Below are 21,644 nucleotides of genomic sequence, written 5' to 3'. Positions count from 1 at the left end.
CCATTGTATTCCATTGTATTCCATTGTATTCCATTGTATTCCATTGTATTCCATTGTATTCCATTGTATTCCATTGTATTCTATTGTATTCTATTCTACTCTACTCTACCTTACCCTACCCTACCCTACCCTACTCTACTCTACTGTCTTCAATATGCCATCGGTAAAACATCTTGCACTGGTTCCCCTTGAATGCTTTACATCGAGTAATTTGCCAATTAACAGACCAGCGTGTTTCAATTCTACTGCTCTATTTTGTAATTTTGGAAGGTAGCATTTCCAGGTGTTTGTCCGCTGATGTCTGCTGTCCTTCCGTAGGTTACATCGGAGTCGTGAACCGCAGCCAAAAGGACATTGATGGGAAGAAGGACATTCAGGCGGCTTTAGGGGCCGAACGCAAGTTCTTCCTCTCCCACCCAGCTTACCGGCACATGGCGGACCGTATGGGCACTCCCTACCTGCAGAAAACTTTGAACCAGGTAACGTTGACCCTGCAGGGTTTCCCGAGTCGCAGAAATCTGCCTGTCGGATCCATAGTCAATTCAATTCAATTCAATTCATTAGATTTGTATGCCGCCCCTCTCCGTAGACTCGGGGCGGCTCACAACAATAATAACACAATATATAACAAATCTAAAAATTAAAAGTCATTAAAAACCCCTCCCGAATAACTATTCTTAACCTATTAACAACGTAACTCACAAATATCTCTTAATACACATATCTACTATACATAACCAAAAAAAATACGTCGTTAAAATACATACGCCTGCTACTCTGCAGGTATTACCCCTCTTCCCTTTTCCTATCCAAATCTCTTACTACTACTCTACTTATCTCTTAATATATATATCTAAACACTATCTTATCTTTAAATCAACATACTTAATAGATATAAGAATATACAACGCTAAATATTGAATACAATATAAATACTAACAGTTAAATGTCTGAAATGTCTGAAATGAATATAAAACAACTTATATATGTTATTTTGACAAATGTTTTTTCCTCTGCATCCCTTCTGTACCCTTCTGTACCCCCATCCCCCTTCCTTTTTCTTAATAAACTAATAAAGTATATATATATTTAAAAAACCTTATTAAAAAGAAAACATGCACACAAACATACCATGCATAAACTGTATAGGCCCGGGGGAGATGTCTCAGTTTCTCCATGCCTGGCGGCAGAGGTGGGTTTTAAGAAGTTTACGAAAGACAAGGGTCAGGGCCGCCACAGAGAAGGCTCTTCCCCTGGGTCCCGCCAGACGACATTGTTTAGTCGACGGGACCCGGAGAAGGCCAACTCTGTGGGACCTAACCGGTCGCTGGGATTCGTGCGGCAGAAGGCGGTCTCGGAGATAGTCCTCCACTTATTCAATGTTACAATGGACTTTGCTCCTGAAGATATTGACAACCTGATTTCGAAGTTACAATGGCCATAGAATAGACTCACTTAATAGCAATAGCATTTAGACTTATACACCATTTCGCAGTGCTTTACAGCCCTTTCTAAGCTATTTACAGACTCAGTCCCCAACATTCTGGGTCCTCAATTGTCCGACCTTGGAAGGACGGAAGGCTGAGTCAACCTTGAGCTGGTCTGAATCAAACTGCTGGCAGTGGGCAGAATTAGCCTGCAACACTGCACTGTAACTACTGCGCCACCACAGCTGATAGACGAGAGAGAGAGAGAGAAAGAGGTGACAGACAGACAGATAGATAGATAGCAATACCACTTAGACCTATATACCACTTCCCATTATTTTCCAGCCTTCTCTAAGCGGTTTACAGAGCCAGCATATTGCCCCACAACAATCTGGGTCCTCATTTGACCCATCTCGGAAGGATGGAAGGCTGAGTCAACCTTGAGCCAGTCAGGATTGAACTGATGGCACTGGGCACAGTTAGCCTGCAATCCTGCATTCTAATCACTGGGAGGGAATGAATGAATGAAGGAATGAATGAAGGAAGGAAGGAAGGAAGGAAGGAAGGAAGGAAGGAAGGAAGATACCAATAGCACTTAGACTTATATACAGCTTCACAGTGCTTTACAACTCTCTCTAAGAGGTTTACAGAGTCCGAATCTTGCCCCCGACAATCTGGCTCCATGTTTGACCCACCTTGGAAGGATGGAAGGTGGGTCAAACCTTGAGCCTGGTGAGATTCGAGCTGCCAAATTGCAGTCAGCCAGTAGTCAGCAAAAGTAGCCTTCAGCACTGTACTCTAACCACTGTACCATCACGCAATGATGGGCTGCTGTCCCCACGGGGCAGTTTTTAATAGTTAATAGTTTAATAGTTAATAGTTATTTTATTATCCTTCCTTCTTTAGTACCTTAGTATGATCCTTAGTTACTTTTAAAATAGGAAATAATTAAATAGTATGTTTTCCCCTATAAACACTTTAATCCTTATCTAGGACTGAACTTTTATAGCAATACAAGAAACTTGAGCTACTTGCCTAATCTGTTCTCATACTGAACCTTGTGGGTTCAGGACAAAATCTTAAAATGTGACTGTGCTCCTCGACAAATGATGCTGTCTATCATTTGTTCTTTTTGTGGCTATTCAAATAATGTGGCTTAATCAACTGAAAGAGTCGAAGCGCCTTTCCAAAAACATATCTTGGTCGGTTAGCCACTCCCGCCCAGTCACATGACCTTTAAGCCTCCCTCGGTCACATGATTGTCAAGCTACTCCCACCTGGTCACATGGCTGGCAAGCCATTCCTACCCTGTCACATGACCATCAAGCCACACCCACAAAAGAAGCCACACCCACAATGTGGCAGTAAAAATGTTGGCAGCCCATCACGGCTCCTTTTAGATAAACAGACTCACTTAATCAACATGGAATTTACTTAAATGTGTTATTTGCCTAACAACCACTGTGGAAAAGTGGTCCCTTAAAACAGGGGTCCCCAACCACCGGGCCGCGGACCAGTACCGGGCCGCGGGGCATGTTGCACCGGTCCGTGGAGTCAGCAGCTGCCAGTCCTCCTGCCGCCGCCCCCTCCCTCCAGTGCTTCATCTCCCGCTGGGAAAGAGGCCTCGGGAGGCAGGTTCTGCCGGCCACAGGGCAATGGACGGGACAGAGGGGAGGGAAGGACTGGGAGGCTCAAGCCTCTTTTGGCTTCTGCCGTGGCACGCCTTTGCATTTTTGGCTGGGGGGGGAGGCAGGAGGGCCGGCCTGACCCCCTCCCTCCAGCGCTTCACCTGCCGCCGGGCAAGAGGGTTTGGGAGGCAGGTTCTGCCGGCCACAGGGCGATGGCGGGAAAGTGGACAAGGCCATCGGAGCTGTGAGTTCCGCCACCTGTTTACTGGATCCGTGTCCCTCCTGGTTGGTTTCGGCCAGCAGGGAGGTGACACGGAGCTGGGCCCAGGAGATTACCAACGCTTCCTTGGGGAGGGGAGTTTTTCCATCACTCTATAAAGAAGCGCTTGTGCGCCCCCTCCTCAAGAAGCCCTCCCTGGACCCAGCCGTACTTAACAACTATCGTCCAGTCTCCAACCTTCCCTTTATGGGGAAGGTTGTCGAGAAGGTGGTGGCACTCCAGCTCCAGCGGTCCTTGGAAGAAGCCGATTATCTAGGTCCCCGGCAGTCGGGTTTCAGGGCCGGTTACAGCACGGAAACCGCTTTGGTCGCGTTGATGGATGATCTCTGGCGGGCCCGGGACGGGGGTTTATCCTCTGTCCTGGTGCTCCTTGACCTCTCAGCGGCTTTCGATACCATCGACCATGGTATCCTTCTGCACCGGCTGGAGGGGTTGGGAGTGGGAGGCACTGTCCTTCAGTGGTTCTCCTCCTACCTCTCTGGCCGGTCGCAGTCGGTGTTAGTGGGGGGCCAGAGGTCGACTCCTAGGTTTCTCCCTTGTGGGGTGCCTCAGGGGTCGGTCCTCTCCCCCCTGCTATTCAACATCTACATGAAACCGCTGGGCGAGATCATCCAAGGACATGGGGTGAGGTATCATCAATATGCGGATGATACCCAGCTTTACATCTCCACCCCATGCCCAGTCAACGAAGCGGTGGAAGTGATGTGCCGGTGCCTGGAGGCTGTTGGGGCCTGGATGGGTGTCAACAGACTCAAGCTCAACCCGGATAAGACGGAGTGGCTGTGGGTTCTGCCTCCCAAGGACAATCCCATCTGTCCGTCCATCACCCTGGGGGGGGAATTATTGACCCCCTCAGAGAGGGTCCGCAACTTGGGCGTCCTCCTCGATCCACAGCTCACATTAGAACAACATCTCTCAGCTGTGGCGAGGGGGGCGTTTGCCCAGGTTCGCCTGGTGCACCAGTTGCGGCCCTATCTGGACCGGGACTCATTGCTCACAGTCACTCATGCCCTCATCACCTCGAGGTTCGACTACTGTAATGCTCTCTACATGGGGCTACCTTTGAAAAGTGTTCGGAAACTTCAGATCGTGCAAAATGCAGCTGCGAGAGCAGTCATGGGCCTACCCAGGTATGCCCATGTTTCACCATCACTCCGCAGTCTGCATTGGTTGCCGATCAATTTCCGGTCACAATTCAAAGTGTTGGTTATGACCTTTAAAGCCCTTCATGGCATCGGACCAGAATATCTCCGAGACCGTCTCCTGCCGCACGAATCCCAGCGACCGATTAGGTCCCACAGAGTGGGCCTTCTCCGGGTCCCGTCAACTAAACAATGTCGGTTGGCGGGCCCCAGGGGAAGAGCCTTCTCTGTGGCGGCACCGACTCTCTGGAACCAACTCCCCCCGGAGATTAGAACTGCCCCTACTCTTCCTGCCTTCCGTAAACTCCTTAAAACCCACCTTTGCCGTCAGGCATGGGGGAACTGAAACATCTCCCCTGGGCACGTTTAATTTATGCATGGTATGTCTGTGTGTGTGACTGTTAGCATATGGGGTTTTTTAAATATTTAAATATTTTAAATTATCTGATTGCTTATGATTTGTTTTTTACATGTTGTGAGCCGCCCCGAGTCTTCGGAGAGGGGCGGCATACAAATCTAAGTAATAAATAAATAAAAAATAAAGAGGGGCGGGAAGGACCAGCACCCCCATGCTTAATCCCGCCCCCAACCATACCCCTTTCCGCCCACCGGGCCATAGAAAAATTGCCTTGCTGAAACTGGTCCCTGGTGGAAAAAACGTTGGGGACCACTGCCTTAAAATGATCAAGACTTGTCCAAAGTGTGAAGCTCCTGAGGAAAGGAGGAGCATCTAAAACCAGGATTTGGCTCATGTTCTGATCCAACATTTTTGCTTCTGTTGTGTGCAGCAACTGACCAATCACATCCGCGACACCCTGCCGGGCCTGAGGAACAAACTCCAAAGTCAACTGCTGTCTATTGAGAAGGAAGTAGAAGAATACAAGCATTTCCGTCCAGACGATCCCACCCGTAAGACCAAAGCTTTGCTCCAGTAAGTCCTACGTTGTATTGATGGGTGAGATGGGCCAAACCGTCAAGGATCTTCTATAAAATTCCGGCATCCCAGACTGTGGACTGTAAGAATAGATTAGAATATAATAAGAATGGAATGGAATAGAAAGAATTGAATTGAATAGCAAGAATAGAATAGCAAGAATAGAATATAATTGAATAGAATAGAATAGAAAGAATAGAATTGAATAGACAGAACAGAATAGATAGAACAGAATAGAAAGACTAGACTAGACTAGACTAGACTAGACTAAACTAGAATAGAATAGAATAGAATAGAACAGAACAGAACAGAATAGAATTCTTTATTGGTCAAGTATGATTGGACACACAAGTAATTTGTCTTTGGTGAATATGCTCTCAGCATACATAAAAGAAACATAGAAACATAGAAGTCTGACGGCAGAAAAAGACCTCATGGTCCATCTAGTCTGCCCTTATACTATTTCTTGTATTTTATCTTAGGATGGATATATGTTTATCCCAGGCATGTTTAAATTCAGTTACTGTGGATTTATCTACCACGTCTGCTGGAAGTTTGTTCCAAGGATCTACTACTCTTTCAGTAAAATAATATTTTCTCATGTTGCTTTTGATCTTTCCCCCAAATATACATTTGTCAAGAATCATGAGTTAAACACTTAATGCTTGTCATAGGGGTCAAATAAGTAATGAGGAAATAATATTTTAAAAAGTCCAGATACCTTCAAGTTGCCAAGGTTGGGAAACACTGCCCTACGCAACCAAACTTAGAAAGTTTAGAACTACATCATCTCAAACACGACCTAAGCACAGCCCATAAAATCATCTGCTACAATGTCCTCCTTGTCAATGACTACTTCAGCTTCAAGCACAACAACACTTGAGCACACAACAGATACAAACTTAAAGTAAACCACTGCAAACTCCACTGCAGGAAATAAGACTTTAATAACTGAGTAGCTGATGCATGGAACTCACTACCTGACTCTGTGGTATCATCACTTAACCCCCAAAACTTAACCCTTAGACCATCCACTGTTGACCTTACCTGATTCCTAAGAGGTCAGTAAGGGGCGTGCATAAGTGCACCAGCGTGCCTACCGTCCCCTGTCCTAATATTTCTCTTTTACTAGTATCATGTATATAAATATTATTATATCTTTGTATACTACGAATACGCACTTGACAAAAATAAATAAATAAAAATAGATGACCTGCCAACTCTATTGATTTTGAAGGTCCTTCAGTGCTCTTGGAAACCAAGTGGAAGCTGGCGCAGATATTTCCATCCTAACCATCTCTCCTCTTCCTCCTCCTCCTCCTCCTCCAGGATGGTCCAGCAGTTTGCTGTGGATTTTGAGAAACGCATTGAAGGTTCTGGAGATCAAATCGATACCTATGAACTCTCCGGTGGTGCTCGGATCAATCGTATCTTTCACGAACGATTCCCGTTTGAGCTTGTGAAGGTAAAACTAAACCTCTGTTGACTGTTTAGGCCAGTGATGGTGAACCTTTTTTTCCTCGGGTACCGAAAGAACGTGCGTGTATGCTATCATGCACATGTGAATGCCCACACCCATAATTCAATGCCTGAGGAGGGCGAAAACAGCTTCCCCCACTCCCCGGAGGCCCCCTGCAGGCGGGAATCATCTGGTGGGCCCAGTAGGCTCGTGTTTTGCCCTCCCCAGGCTCCAAAGGCTTCCCTGGAGCCAGGGAAGGGTAAAGTATCCTCCCTAATTTCCCCTGGAGGCTCTCTGGAAACCAAAAATGCCCTCCCAGAGCTTCTGTGTGAGCCAAAAATCAGCTGGCCGGCACACACATGCACGTTGGAGCTGAGCTAGGGCAATGGGTTGTGTGTCGAGATATGGCTCTGCATGCCACCTGTGGCACCCGTGTCATAGGTTCTTCATCACTAGTTTAGGCACTTAGACTCATATCTTGATGCCCTTCTTAATAGTGATGGGCGAACCCAACGGTGTTCGGGTTCGGCAAGTTCGGACGAACTTTATGCAAAATTCAGCCAAACCCGAACCGAACCGAACCTGAACCCGAACCCGAAATGGGAATCCCACGAAGAGATTCCGGGGGTGGAGCTTTTATGTCACGTATACCGGCAGGTTGCTAAGGACGCCAAGGTGATCACTTCCTGGATTCCATGGAATCCAGGAAGTGATCACCTTGGCGTCCTTAGCAACCTGCCGGTGACGTCAAAGCTCCGCCCCCGGAATCTCTTCATGGGAGGGATTCCCCAGCCCCTTCAAAGGGAGGTCTTCACATAAAAATAAACATTGTTATTTTTACGAAAAAGGACGCCGCAGCGGTGCTGCAAGCAAAGGGCGGTCCTCTCACGTAAAAATAAACATGTTTATTCCATGGAATCCAGGAAGTGATCACCTTGGCGTCCTTAGCAACCTGCCGGTGATGTCAAAGCTCCGCCCCCGGAATCTCTTCGTGAGAGGGATTCCCCAGCTCCTTCAAAGGGAGGTCTTCACATAAAAATAAACATTGTTATTTTTACGAAAAAGGACGCCGCAGCAGTGCTGCAAGCAAAGGGCAGTCCTCTCACATAAAAATAAACATGTTTATTCCATGGAATCCAGAAAGTGATCACCTTGGCGTCCTTAGCAACTTGCCGGTGACGTCAAAGCTCCAAATGCCGAACACGACCCCGAACTTTGCCCGAAGTTTCAAAAACCTTCGGGTTCGTGTTCGGCATACTGAACACCACAAAATTCGGTATGGACCCGAATTGTGCGAGTTCTGTTCGCCCATCACTACTTCTTAATCCATATCTCCTAGGTTGCCTCTTCAGGTCTGTCTTAAGACATAAACGCAGATCTATCAGGACAGAACTTCTAGGTACTAACCCACGACAGTGCTGCATCACTGTATTCTGTTTTGACCGATATCATTAATATTTAAAAATTAAGTATTCCAGTGTGGAATACTGCCACAAAGAAGAGGGGTGGTGATCAAATTATTTGTCCAAGCCCCAGAGGGCAGGGCAAGAAACTGATTAGAATCTAAGCAAGTAGAGAAGCAAGGTGGAATTAGGGAGAAACTTTTGCCAATTGTGAGGACAATTAACCAGTGGAAAAGCTTGACACTAGAAATCATGGGCGCTCCATCACTGGAGATTTTATTTATTTATTTATTATTTATTTATTGGATTTGTATGCCGCCCCTCTCCAAAGACTCGGGGCTGCTAACAGCAATAATAAGACAGCATATAACAATAATCCAATACTAAAAACAATTAAAACCCATTATAATAAAAAACCAAACAGACATAGCATGCATAAAATTGTAAAGGCCTAGTGGGAAAGGGTATCTCAATTCCCCCATGCCTGGTGGCAGAGGTGGGTTTTAAGTAGCTTACGAAAGACAAGGAGGGTGGGGGCAATTCTAATCTCTGGGGGGAGTTGGTTCCAGAGGGCCAGGGCCGCCACAGTGAAGGCTCTTCCCCTGGGTCCCGCCAAGCGGCATTGTTTAGTTGACGGGACCCGGAGAAGACCCACTCTGTGGGACATAACTGGTCACTGGGATTCGCGCAGCAGAAGGCAGTCTCGAAGATATTCTGGTCCGATGCCATGAAGGGCTTTATAGGTCATAACCAACACTTTTGAATTGTGACCGGAAACTGATCAACAACCAATGCAGACTGCGGAGTGTTGGTGTAACATGGGCATGTTTGGAAAGGCCCATGATTGCTCTCACTCTGTCCACAGCTGAGATGAAAAGGCATTGTACAGCAATAACAGTTGTCTTGAACGATGATGATCATTCAAGCCACTCCCACCTGGTCACATGACCATCAAGCAACACCCACAAAATAAGCCACACCCACAGTGTGGCAGTAAAATTTTTGGTTGCCCAACCAAAAAAGGTTCGCCATCCCCGATCAATCTCTTTTCTTGAATTCATAAAGCAATTTGGGTTGTTCTTATCTTGGTGTTCCTTCATCCGTTTCTCTTTCTCTTGCTGCAGATGGAATTTGATGAGAAGGAACTCCGGAGAGAGATCAGCTATGCGATTAAGAACATCCATGGTATCAGGTACGTATTGATGGTCTCCTAACTTCTTCTGAGCATAACGCTAGAAATCTCAGGCCAGGAGACTTCAGAGGTATGGTAGGTTGGCCCAAATATTTGCCCAGATCACTGGAACAGTTTGGTAGCTTCTGCTATGACTTATTCGTGGCCTCACGTGTTCTTTCTCCTGAGCTAAAGTCTCTTCTCTATGTTTTGGGAAGGTATGTTGTCCCAAAGAAGACAAGGAGGTGAAGGAAGTTAGGATCACTTGCTCATGGATCATTGTAGGTTGCTTTTCTGAGTACTTGACCACAGCTCAGCTTCATAATCCAGTAGTATGTCTGAAGCTTCTCAGGTAGGCTTTCTACAGGTCAAAACCCAATGAGGTAGACTCCCCATTGTCCTTAGGCTGGACAGCAAAGCCAATTCTAATATTGTAGACGTCCCTCAAGGACAGGATGTTTTATCCTTCGGTAGAATTTGATCTTGGAGCTCAGTGAACCAGGTTGGCCCCATCCAAACCAAGCCAAGGTGCAAAAAAGGAGACACAGCTTTTTAATTCTACTCTTCCCAGGTTAAATGCACACTTAAAAGAACGTTGAAATGTGCTTTAATATATACCAATAATGGCGAACCTTTTATTTCCTCGGGTGCCGAAAGATCGTAGGCACATGCTATCGTACATGAGCGAGTGCCCACTCCTATAATTCAATGCCTGGGGAGGGCGAAAACAGCTCCCCCTGCCCCTTGGAGGCCCTCCGGAGGCTGGAAATGGCCTGTTTCCCAGAGCCTCTGTGTGAGCCAAAAATAAGCTGGCTGGCACAAACTTGCACGTTGGAGCTGAGCTGGGGCAACGGCTCATGTGCCAGCAGATATGGCTTCGTGTGCCATCTGTGGCACCTGTGCCATAGGTTCGCCATCACTGATATATACTTTCTGCAGGAGGGCGTGGTTTAGCCAAAGATTTGCTGCAGAAAATTGCCAGAAAAGTTACGTACAGCATGAGATGTTTGACACTGAAGCATTTAATTTTAAATTTCATCATATGCCAGTAGAGGTAGACCTGAGATGGCGTAGTAGGCTTTAGAAATGAAGTTGCCCCAAGTGGACATTGATGGAGAATAGATGCCTGATTTGGCCATTCCTATGGAGCTTTGCCATCAAAATTTATTTATTTTATTTATTTATTAATTAAATTTCTATGCGGCCCTTCTCCTCAGACTCACCGAGAAAAAAATATAATATCTAGAAATCTAAAACTAAATGGAGCCCCTCCCTTATGAAACCAGATTGCAACGCCTTGGTCTCTTCAGCCTTGAAAGACGGCGTTTAAGAAGTGACTTGATTGAAGTGTATAAAATCATGCATGGGATAGAAAAGGTGGATAGAGAAAAATTATTTTCTCTATCACTCAGTACTAGAACTGAGGGGCCACTGCCTAAAGCTCATAGGTAAGAAAGGAAGGACAAATAAAGGGAAATATTTCTTCACCCAGAGGGTTGTTGGTTTATGGAATTCCCTTCCAGAAGAGGTCGTGACAGCTGTCAGCCTGGATAGCTTCAAGGCAGGATTAGACAGATTCATGGATGCCAAGTGTATCATAGGTGGTTATTGAAACGGATGTCCAAGTGCCGCCTCTATGTTGGTTGAGGCAGGCAGGATTCCCTTGGGTCCCATTTGTTGGTGGTCAAGGGAAAGGGAGGGTCTTGCCTTCTTTTTCTGCTCAAGATCCCCATGTACAATTGGTGGGCCACTGTGTGACCCAGAATGCTGGACTCAATGGGCTTTAGCCCGATTCAGCATGGCTCTTCTTATGTTCTTATGTTCTAAAAACATTCTAAAATCCCATTTCTTAAAAACCAATTGCTCATTGGATTGGCTTGCAACATTCAACTTTGGCTCAATGGGTAAGACGCCGAGCTTGTCGTTCAGACAGATCATCCATTCAGCGGTTCGAATCCCTAGCCAGGCATAACGGGGTGAGCCCCCATTAACTTCAGAGTCTTCAGAGAAGAGCGGCCTAGAAATCAAAATAATAAATAAATAAAATAAATAAATAAACTTGTCCCAGCTTCTGCCATCCTAGCAGTTCGAAAGCATGTTAAAAAATGCAAGTAGAAAAATAGGTACCACCTTTGGTGGGAAGGTAACAGCGTTCCATGCACTTTCAATGTTTAGTCATACTGGCCACATAACCACGGAGAATGTCTTCGGACAGCGCTGGCTCTTCTGGCTTTGAAACTAAGATGACCACCGCCCCCTAGAGTCAGGAACGACTAGCACGTATGTGCGAGGGGAACCTTTCACCTTTTTCTAAGGAGCTTTGCCATCAAAATTAGATTGGCTTGCAACATTCAACGTCTAAATTGCAGAAAGCTCATGAAAGGAAGTGTCTTTAGGAGACCAAATCTCTTTTTTGTAGGAGACCCCAAATCTCCCCCCCCTCCAAACTCTCTTCTCGAGATGCCTTGATGATCCTCAGCCACTTAATTTTCCCACAAGGGATGAGTTTGTGGAGAGTCCTTGGTGCTTTCTCAGCTTGGTTGTATCTCAGAGAGCACCAAGCATCCCACAATACAATCCTGAGGTCTTCCTTTGGACAAGCTCATGTTTGGGCAGGTCTTCTCCTGTAGCTTTGAGTCACAGCAATGTTGCAGGCTATCCATTCCCTAAATGATCATCCAACAGCATCTCTTAAAATGATCATACGATTCTGGAAAAACCTAAGATTTCCCAGAACTAGGAGAAGACTAGAAGGTTTGCTGTCATTTGTGAATGGAGTTAGATCCCTGAAGGGTGAAAATCAGGAATATGGTTGAATAGACCTTAGGGATTAGTGGGATCCTTGGTACTCTCTTAGCTTGGTGGTTTTCTTGCAGACGTTTCATCACCAAACTAAGGAATGTCATCAGTCTTGAGACATCTCCAAGAAAACCACCAAGCTTAGAGAGCACCAAGGACCCCACAATTCAACCCTGAGCTCCAAATATTCTTTTCTGTTGAGAACTTAGTTGACTCATGGCTGGTCCTTTTGGGCTTCATGTTTCTCTCGAGGGGCGGCTGACATTCTGCTTAATAGGCAACCCCTTTGATGCAATGCGATGACGTTCTCCTCGCATTATCTCCTTCTGCCCTTCTCCTCTTGTCCTCCTCTTCCACCATCACCACTACTACCCCGCGTGCGTAGAACTGGTCTCTTCACGCCTGACATGGCTTTTGAGACCATTGTGAAGAAGCAAGTCAAGAAGATTAAGGAGCCTTGCGTGAAATGCGTGGACATGGTCATTTCGGAGTTAATCAGTACGGTTAGACAGTGCACCAAGAAGGTAAACCCATGAGAGGGGAGCATGTGACCCCACATGCTCGTGATCCACCCCACCACCCACCGCCAGCTGAAGCACAGCATTTCTGATCTAGGGGGGCTGATTCCCGCCTGGCTCAAACGTCCTGTCGTTTTCTTCTGGGTTGCCCTTCTTCACAGCATGACTAGACCTGAGCGAACTTTGCTTGATGCTTCCTAGCCAATCAGAAAGTCATGCCAAAGCTTTAAAAAGGGTGTAGCCCAGGTTTTCAACGGTTCTCGATCAACGTTTTGGGTTTGGAATCATTCTGGGATTCTATGAGGTCAGACGAAGAACATGGAAGAATTGTTTTCTATTCGCTTTGGAGTTGTTATTTTTTTTAACAAAAAAAAATGACTAACTTCTCCTACAGTTTGGAGAAAACCAAATTAGTGAGATAAAAATTGAGGTAGGGTTTTAAGAGTGGTACAATCCTGGCCCTGTTGCTTTTTTTCTTTCTTCTTTTTCTTATTTTTCTTCCAAAATTGGGATATTCTGAAAATCCAGGAATGATCCTTCCCTTTGCCAAAGTATTTTTGGAAATATTTGATCCATGTTGGCATATATTTCATTCATGTCAGTGAAAGAAGGTGAAGTGATGTATTCTGTAACATAGCTAGTTGGGTCTTACTAATTTCTCTTCCCCCTAGAATTTATCCCCAAAACCTACACACACACACACACACACACACACACACACACACACACACACATTTTGGAACAATCAAGTCACACATTTTTTGAACTGTTCATATCAACCCATAACAACCGACAATTCAACAGTTCCATTTTAGAACCATTGAACCAACTCTACCACTCTTAAAATCCTATGTCTGTCTTCACCTCTGAAATATTCACATAGGCCGAGTCTTTGGAAGCTGAAGATCTCAAAAATGGTAATGTAGGGATCTGTTTTTATTTCTCCAAAGTTTGGCCTGGTTTTCTGATTGGCTTGGTCTGGGTCCTTCTCCAAAGAGTAGCAAAGGGTTGAAGATCATCAATTTGGACCAGAGGAATACTGTCAATGTAATTTACTTGGACTTCAATAAGGCATTTGATAAAGTAGACTATGATAAAGTAGAAAAATGTAGGTCAGGCATCACCACCAGATGGATTCATAACTGGCTTACCAACTGTACTCAATGGGTAGTCCTTAATGGAATTGCATCTACATGGAGGGAGGTATGCAGTAGGGGATCCTAAGGCTCTGTTTTAGGTCCAGTACTCTTTAACATCTTCATGGGGATAAATGGGCAACTCATCAAATTTGCAGATGATACCAAGCTGGCAGGAATAGCCAAGACTCCAGAAGATAGGCTCAAGATACAGAAGGATCTTGACAGACTTGAACATTGGGCACTATCTAACAAAATGAAATTCAATGGTGAAAAAAAGTAAGGGACTACATTTAGACAAGAAAAACAAAATGCACAGGTACAGTATATGTGGTACCTTGCTCAATAGTAGTAACAGTGAGAGGGACCTTGAAGGACAACCACTTAAATATGAACCAGCAGCATGCAGCAGCTGCCAAAAAAGCCAACACAGTTCTAGGCTGCATTAACAGAGGGATAGAATCAAGAACACATGATTGTTAATACCACTATATAATGCCTTCTTAAGACCACACTTAGAATACTGCGTTCAGTTTTGGTCACCATGATGTTAAGAAAATATGGAGACTCTAGAAAGAGTGCAGAGAAGATCAATAAAGACGATTAGCTAACTGGAGGCTAAAACATATGAAGAATGTTTGCAGGAACTGGGCATGGCTAATTGAATGAAAAGAAGGAGTAAGAGTGACATGATAGCAGTGTTCCAATATCTCAGGGGCTGCCACAAAGAAGAGGCAGTCAAGCTATTCTCCAAAGCACCTGTGTAGGACAAGAAGCAATGGGTGGAAACTAATTAAGGAGAGAAGCAACTTAGAACTAAGGATAATTTCCTGACATTTAGAACAATTAAACAGTGAAACAGTTTGCCTCCAGAAGTTGTGAATGCTCCAACACTGGAAGTTTTTAAGAAACTGTTGGATAACCATTTCTCAAATTAGTGTAGGGTGTCCTACCTAAGCAGGGGGTTGGACTAGAAGACCTCCAAGGTCCCTTCCAACTCTGTTATTCTATTCTAATTGAAAAGCACATCCCTCTCTCAGTTGCTCATGAAAAGCGTGACCTTGAAAGATGCTAGCTTTCGTACATTAATATATGGAGTCAGAGGAACACAGAGAATGGTTCCAATGTCAGCTAATCATTTTCCAAAGCTGAAAAAATAATAATAATGGGAGACAGCGAGGGAAAGTCAGGTGAGATGGTGGTTGAAGTTCTTTCTTCAAAAGCGAAAAGGCATTCGACTAGAAGTGTGGGAACCTGGAACTTGATCCATCTTGGGCAAGCTGTTGGCTAGTGGGGAGCAGATAAGGGGATGGGGAAGAGATGGACTGAGCTTGAGAAGGCTACTTTAGACAGTTCCTAGCAAAGGACAAGAGTCACATCTACTTTGGCAAGAAACCGCAGTAAGGTTGGGTTAGGCTCCTTTGACGAAATGGGCATACCTGTTGCAGGTTCCTCAAGGTTCTAGAATGCTGGGAGGAGTTTTCTTTTTCTTTCCTGATGTCTTGGTGGGGAGGGGGTTTCCTGTATGAGGAGCACCCAGAAATTTGCCATTCGCTCCCAGTAATCACTAGCCCTTGGGCTGCCAAGTATACAGTGTCATCTGAACGATGGGAATCGGAAGGACCAATCTTCTTCATCCTGCCCTCCCGTTAATTTTTTTCCCTATGAGTCAAATCCACATTCTTTGCTTTTCTTTAAGCTCCTTTCTGCTTCTGAATTTATTTCTTCCCTTCAACCTTTTTTCCCCCTCTTCCCACCACCCTCCCTCACCCACTCCAAAGAGCAGAAAAATCCATACCTCTAAAAGAGTCTTTTTAAAACTGACCTGTTCTGAAGGACAAGAGAAGGAAGAAAGGAGGGAGGAAGGAAGGAAGGAAGGAAGGAAGGAAGGAAGACTGATTATAGCATGCTGGCTGGGGGAAATTTTGAGAGATGAAGTTCACGTGTCTTAAGGTTGATAAACATTGATCTGGTAGATGTTGGATTGAATAAAGTTTGGCTCAGGTAGCCTAGACATGTTTATTTTATTTTATTTTATTTTATTTTATTATTTTATTTTATTTTATTTTATTTTATTTTATTATTTTATTTTATTTTATTTTATTTTATTTTATTTTATTTTATTTTATTTTATTTTATTTTATTTTATTTTATTTTATTTTATTTTATTTTATTTTATTTTATTTTATTTTATTTTATTTTATTTTATTTTATTTATTTTTGCGATTTGTATGCTGCCCAACTTTTTATGGACTCTGGGCAGCTAACAGCAATATAAAAATGATAAAATAATTTTTAAAAACCCCTTAATTTTAAAACATTCAACCATTTAGGCAGAACAAGGTGGAGCCGTTCAAAGTTAAAGTCCCTTAGTGAGGTAGGCGTGTTGCCATCACTTTCGTAGCTATCGTCTTCAAGTTCTCAAGATACCACACTTCCCTTGTTCCCTTGAGCGAGTCGGTCGACCATGTTAAGAGAGGAAGGAAAACCCAAGCTGGATCCCAGTCTTGGTTTGAGAGAGGGAAGGAGGAGAAGAAGGTCCATCTCATTGCTTCTTAAAACTCATCCCGTAGCTTGCCACTTTCCCATCCTTTTTCTAACCTGCAGAATTCACTAGATGCTTGGCAGCACATGGAATCCTGTAGCGATATGCCCTCTCGGGGGAACATCTGTCTGTGGAACGAGTGATCCAGAAAAAAAAAGAGAAAAAAAGAGAACTCGCTTCTCTCTCTGTTTACCTTGTGTTTTTTCTCTTCTTCTGTTCTTTCTCCTCTCCCCCCCCTCTCTCTTTCTCTCTCTCTTTGACTCTCTCCTCCTTCCGTCTGCTTCACGCCTTCCTTTCCTCCTCACTGCTTCTTCTCCCACCCTCCCTCCTCCCTTCCACCTCCCCCCCGCTCCTTTTCATCGTGCAGAACGGGTCTCTTCACGCCTGACCTCGCTTTTGAAGCCATAGTGAAAAATCAAATGCAAAAGCTGAAGGAGCCCTGTTTGAAGTGTGTGGACATGGTAGTGAGTGAACTCACGTCCACCATCAGAAAGTGTAGCGACAAGGTAAATGCGAAGGAGAGAGAGCTACTTCTTCCCTCCGTTAAAAAAACCAAAAAAACCCACAAACCAATGCCATCGTGATGTTCCCGAAAGACGATCTAATTAATTCATGAGCCACGAGCCAAACTCCAAAAGGAATACAATGGTTTATTAGGAGCGACATTTTGGCAATACTCTGATGCAGTCAGAACTGAGCTCATTGTAGGCCACACGCCCTCGTGACCTTGTTTCACCCCCACCCTTCTCATTGGGCGAGTCATAAATCACATTCTCCAATGTTCTCCAACATTGGGGGACTGTGAACCCCACACACCCCTCCTTCTCACCTCGGTAACCTAGGACAAAAATCAGTAAAAGAAACATTTGTGGAATGTAGTTTCAGTTAGTACAATCAGCCACTCTCCCTTCCTGCTGATGGCAACTTGAAAGCTTTGCAAGTTGACAGCCATTTTGTGGGCATGTGGGCACACACACATAGATGCCCAGGTGCCCTTTTTTTATTAGACAACAATCGAAGGAGGGAGAACGAGGTGGTTCTATCCATCAGAGTAGAACAACCATCAAAGATGAAGGAGGTAGAACAGGAGAGTAACAGTAGTTGTGAAATAAAAGACCAAGGGGTGATGGGGTGAAGAAGATGCTTGTTGGGTCAGGTTTTAACTCTGAAGGACAAGGGAGAAGATGGTTGGGTTTCTACCTTCTCCTTCTTCGGAGTGCATCAAAATCCTTGGGTGGCCACTCAAGTCTTAGATCTTCTTAAAATGTCCTACTTGCCATCTGGGGCAAAGTCTCGGTCTGAATGTCTATGGAGATTCTCAGTTATCCAGGTCATGGTTGTCCCAAAGGTGTTTTTTCAGGAGGCAACTGGACTTTCTTGGTTTTTCCTTGAAGAGGTTTCTCATCCAAGAAGTTTCTTCAATTCTAGCCTAGCTAAATATCTGTGGAGATTCTCATCCAAGAAGCTTCTTCAGTTCTGGCCTAGCGAAATATCTGCGGAGATTCTCAGCCATCCATCCAGGTCATGGTTGTGCCAAAGATGCTTTTTTCAAGAGGCAATTGAACTTATTTGTTTTTCTTGAAGACATTTCACTTCTCACCCAAGAAGCTTCTTCAGTTCTGGCATAGCTAAATATCTATGAAGATTCTCAATCCTTCAGGTCATGGTTGTCTCAAAGGTCAAGCCGCTGCGGAAGTTGGTGATAAATTAACAGCTTGCCACACTGTCTATAGAAGACTTGATGTTTGTGGGAACTTGGGAGGGGTGAATGCCAGGAGGGAACAGATGCAGCCATTAAAGCATCCTTTCGAGAGGTTCAAGGTCATCCTGGGTCCCCCACCTGGGCGGAAGGGGAAGGAGGAGTTGCCACGCCGGCACGATCCAAACGGACAACGTGACAAGTTTGTGGGTGGGGGACAAAGGATGTGAACTTTCAACTGAGTGAAAAACTCAGGTCCAGGTTTCTCTGCGTTGGTGCCAGGATGGCTCTGGAAATAAATTTGAGGAATACTTTGACTCTGGTTCTGATTTAGTTCAGATGTTACCTGGAACCTTGACACATGCTTTTTCAAGACGCAACTGGACTTTGCTTTTCCTTGAAGATGTTTCACTTCTCATCCAAGAAGCTTCTTCAGTTCAACACCCACAAACGACAGTCATTTTTCCCCTCCCACATTTCTTCTTGTTGGCACCCATCTGAAATTTCATTTCTTTTAGATACTGCTTTCTTAACCTTTCTTTTCCTCGTGTTGGCATTCCACTAATTTAACCCAAAAAAAAAGCTTAAAAAAGAGCTTTAAATAGGAGAGAATCATGACCACCAAACACCTGGAATTGTGCTGTTTCAGTTTTTTCCAAAAATGCCATTCCGTATCCAAATTAAGGGGCCACTCTTTTTTCTGAGCACCGTTAGATGGCGCCACACGCCTCTTTAATATGGCATCTTGCTTCTCAATTTACCCAGGGAACAATTTCTAGATTCTCACAGTTTTGACTTCGTAATGAAAACAGAAACCTCGAATTTCAAGACCGGATCGAAGGCGAAGAAGACTTTTGGGCAGAACCGAGAATGAGAAAAAGAGAAGGGAACGGACATCCTTATTTGAAGAAAACAGGGATGCGTTTTTCCGATGCAGCAGCGAAAGGGGAGGTCAGGCTCGGCGAAGGTTTTGCTTGCCAGCTGGGCGAAACCACAAACTTCTTCACAAGCAGCTGTGGTTGTTGAAAAGTGACGTTGCAAACAACCTCCTTGGAAGAGGTTGCCTTTTCTAAGGAGGATCACAAGAGATGAGATAATTTTCCTCTGTGGATTCTCCGAAACTCCCCGTTCACTTAAAACAATAGCCCACGAAGGGGATTCTTGGGCGATTCAAAAGATGTTCTTTCTTTTCCCCTTCTCAATTCCTGCCCCATGGAATTCTTTCCTCTTGGCAACTCCCCTCGGACGGTGGGGGGAAATCATCCTGCTGGTTCTTCCTTGCCCCCCCCCACTTCTCTTTTTTTGGTATTTTGAAGAGTTACTTTGAGAACTGTTTGAAAAACTACACAGGCACGGCGTTTAGTAGCTGCAACTGCCAACTCAGCTCCCAAAGCCCAAAATGTCAAGGAAAAGAAAATATACTCTATTATTTTGTGGTTTTTATTCTTCGGCAGAGAAAAGCCTTCTTCGAGTATCTTCATGTGATGGAGGTGAAGATAGAAAAGAGGAAGGAAAAACTTCCTTAAAAGGAGGACAATTAACCCATGGAATAGATTGCCTTGGGAACATCACTAGTACTAGCACTTATATACCGCTTCACAGTGCTTTTACAGCCCTCTCTAAGTGGTTTACAGAATCAGCCTTTTGCCCCGAACAATTTGAGTCCTCATTTTACCCACCTTGGAAGGATGGAAGGGTGAGTCACCCTTGAGCTGGTTAGGATCAAACTACTGGCAATTAGCTTGAGATACTGAATTCTAACCACTGCACCATGGAGGGAAAGGGAAGGGAAGGGAAAGGAGAAGGAAGGAAGGAAGGAAGGAAGGAAGATAGCAATAGTACTTAGACTTATATCCTGTTGCACAGTGCTTTACAGCCCTCTCTAAGCGATTTACAGCATCAGCCTCTTGTCCCCAGCAATCTGGGTCCTCATTTGACCTACCTCGGAAGGATGCAACTTTGAGCCGGACAGAATCTAACTGCTGGCAGTGGGCAGAATTAACTTGCAACTTGCACTTACCACCATGGCTCCTAATGCAACATTCAATCAGCTACAGTAGCACCAATAGCATTTAGACTTATATACCCCTTCACGGGGCTTCACAGCCTTCTCTAAAGAATTATCCCCTTGCCCCCAACAATCTGGGTCCCCGTTTACCGACCATGGAAGGACGGAAGGACGAGTCCACCTTGATCATGTGAACAATGGGAATGCTGCCATGAAATACGTGGTGGCATCTCACTTTTTTTCCAGTGCCGCCGTAACTTCAAACGGTCACTAAGCGAAGGGTTGCAAATCGAAGATTCCCTGCATTGGGAATGAATGAAAACGCAAGCCGTTTAAACTACACTTTCATGTAATTTTTTTTGTTTTTCTCTTTCTGACAATGGCTTTCTGCTCCCCAAATTCCTCAACGGTGAAGTCATTTCAAGGAAAAACTGCCCTGTGGCAGAGGAGGAGGGTCAGAAGAAGAAAAAGGAGAATTAGGAGGAGGAGAAGAAGAAGAAGAAATAATGAAGTAATAATAAATAGTAATAATAATTAGGAAGAAGAAGAAATAATAATAATAATAATAATGAAGAAGTAATAATAAATAGTAATAATAATAATTAGGAAGAAGAAGAAGTAATAATAATAATAATAATAATGAAGAAGTAATAAATAATAATAATTAGGAAGAAGAAGAAATAATAATGAAGTAATAATAATAAGTAATAATAAGGAAGAAGAAGAAGAAGAAAAGAGAAAAAGGAGGAGGAGGAGGAGAAGAAGAAGGAGAAGAAGAAGAAATAATAATGAAGAAGTAATAAAAATAGTAATAATAATAATAATTAGGAAGAAGGAGAAGGAGAAGAAGAAATAATAATGAAGTAATAAAAATAGTAGTAATAATAATAATTAGGAAGAAGAAGAAGACGAAGAAGAAGAAGAAGAAGAAGAAGATCTCAAGAGCTGAAGATCTCAAGAGCTGAAAGAACCACCTACATCTTTACACTTCTTCATTGCCAAAGTAAGTCTTCATCACTGGATGCAAGATTTTGATCACTCTCTATCCCTTCTAACCCTTTTTTCCCTACCCTCAGAAGAGGAGGAGGAGGAATTAAAAACAACTCATTTTTAAAGTCCTGCATTGGAGAGGGGGCGAGGAAGGAAAATCATTCCTAAGGATTGCTAAACTAGACAGGAAATGAATCCATCTGTTTTTCCAAGAGTCCTTGTGTGGGTGTGAGTGAAGAATGGAGAGGGGATGACAGATCTGCCTGAAAGAGAAATCCAAATTTTTCGGAGAAGGAGGTGGAACAGAGGCCAAGAAATATAGAAAGGCACAGAATCAAGAATATAAGGATACAATCAAGATCACGTGAAGTGTTAATACCACTTTATAATGCCACACTTGGAATAATAATAATAATAATAATAATAATAATAATAATAATAATAATAATAATATGGTGGAAAATGAGCAAGCAAAACTACTGTGGGACTTCCGACTTCAGACTGA

At 44.1% G+C, this 21,644-nt stretch overlaps 1 protein-coding gene across 4 annotated transcripts in view; it reads left to right on the top strand.

The window, feature by feature from the left end:
• DNM1 (dynamin 1) overlaps positions 1-21,644 on the top strand; it is a 130,070-nt gene that overhangs the window by 33,781 nt on the left and 74,645 nt on the right. For 3 of the 4 annotated variants that reach the window (XR_011559693.1, XM_070758794.1, XM_070758796.1), the window contains exons 6-10: positions 319-479; positions 5,266-5,408; positions 6,741-6,876; positions 9,398-9,465; positions 12,629-12,767. Coding sequence is in view for 3 of the 4 variants with exons in the window: in XM_070758794.1 (XP_070614895.1) it covers positions 319-479; positions 5,266-5,408; positions 6,741-6,876; positions 9,398-9,465; positions 12,629-12,767 (647 nt within the window). In the remaining variant the exon portion in view is untranslated. Of the gene's footprint in view, positions 1-318; positions 480-5,265; positions 5,409-6,740; positions 6,877-9,397; positions 9,466-12,628; positions 12,768-16,809; positions 16,949-21,644 lie in introns of all 4 variants that reach the window. The other variant, XM_070758795.1, reaches the window with a different exon arrangement.

This window comes from Erythrolamprus reginae, chromosome 8 (genome assembly GCF_031021105.1).
Source record: "Erythrolamprus reginae isolate rEryReg1 chromosome 8, rEryReg1.hap1, whole genome shotgun sequence".
In the NCBI taxonomy this organism is placed as follows: domain Eukaryota; kingdom Metazoa; phylum Chordata; class Lepidosauria; order Squamata; family Dipsadidae; genus Erythrolamprus; species Erythrolamprus reginae.
This window is presented reverse-complemented; position numbering and strand designations above follow the sequence as displayed.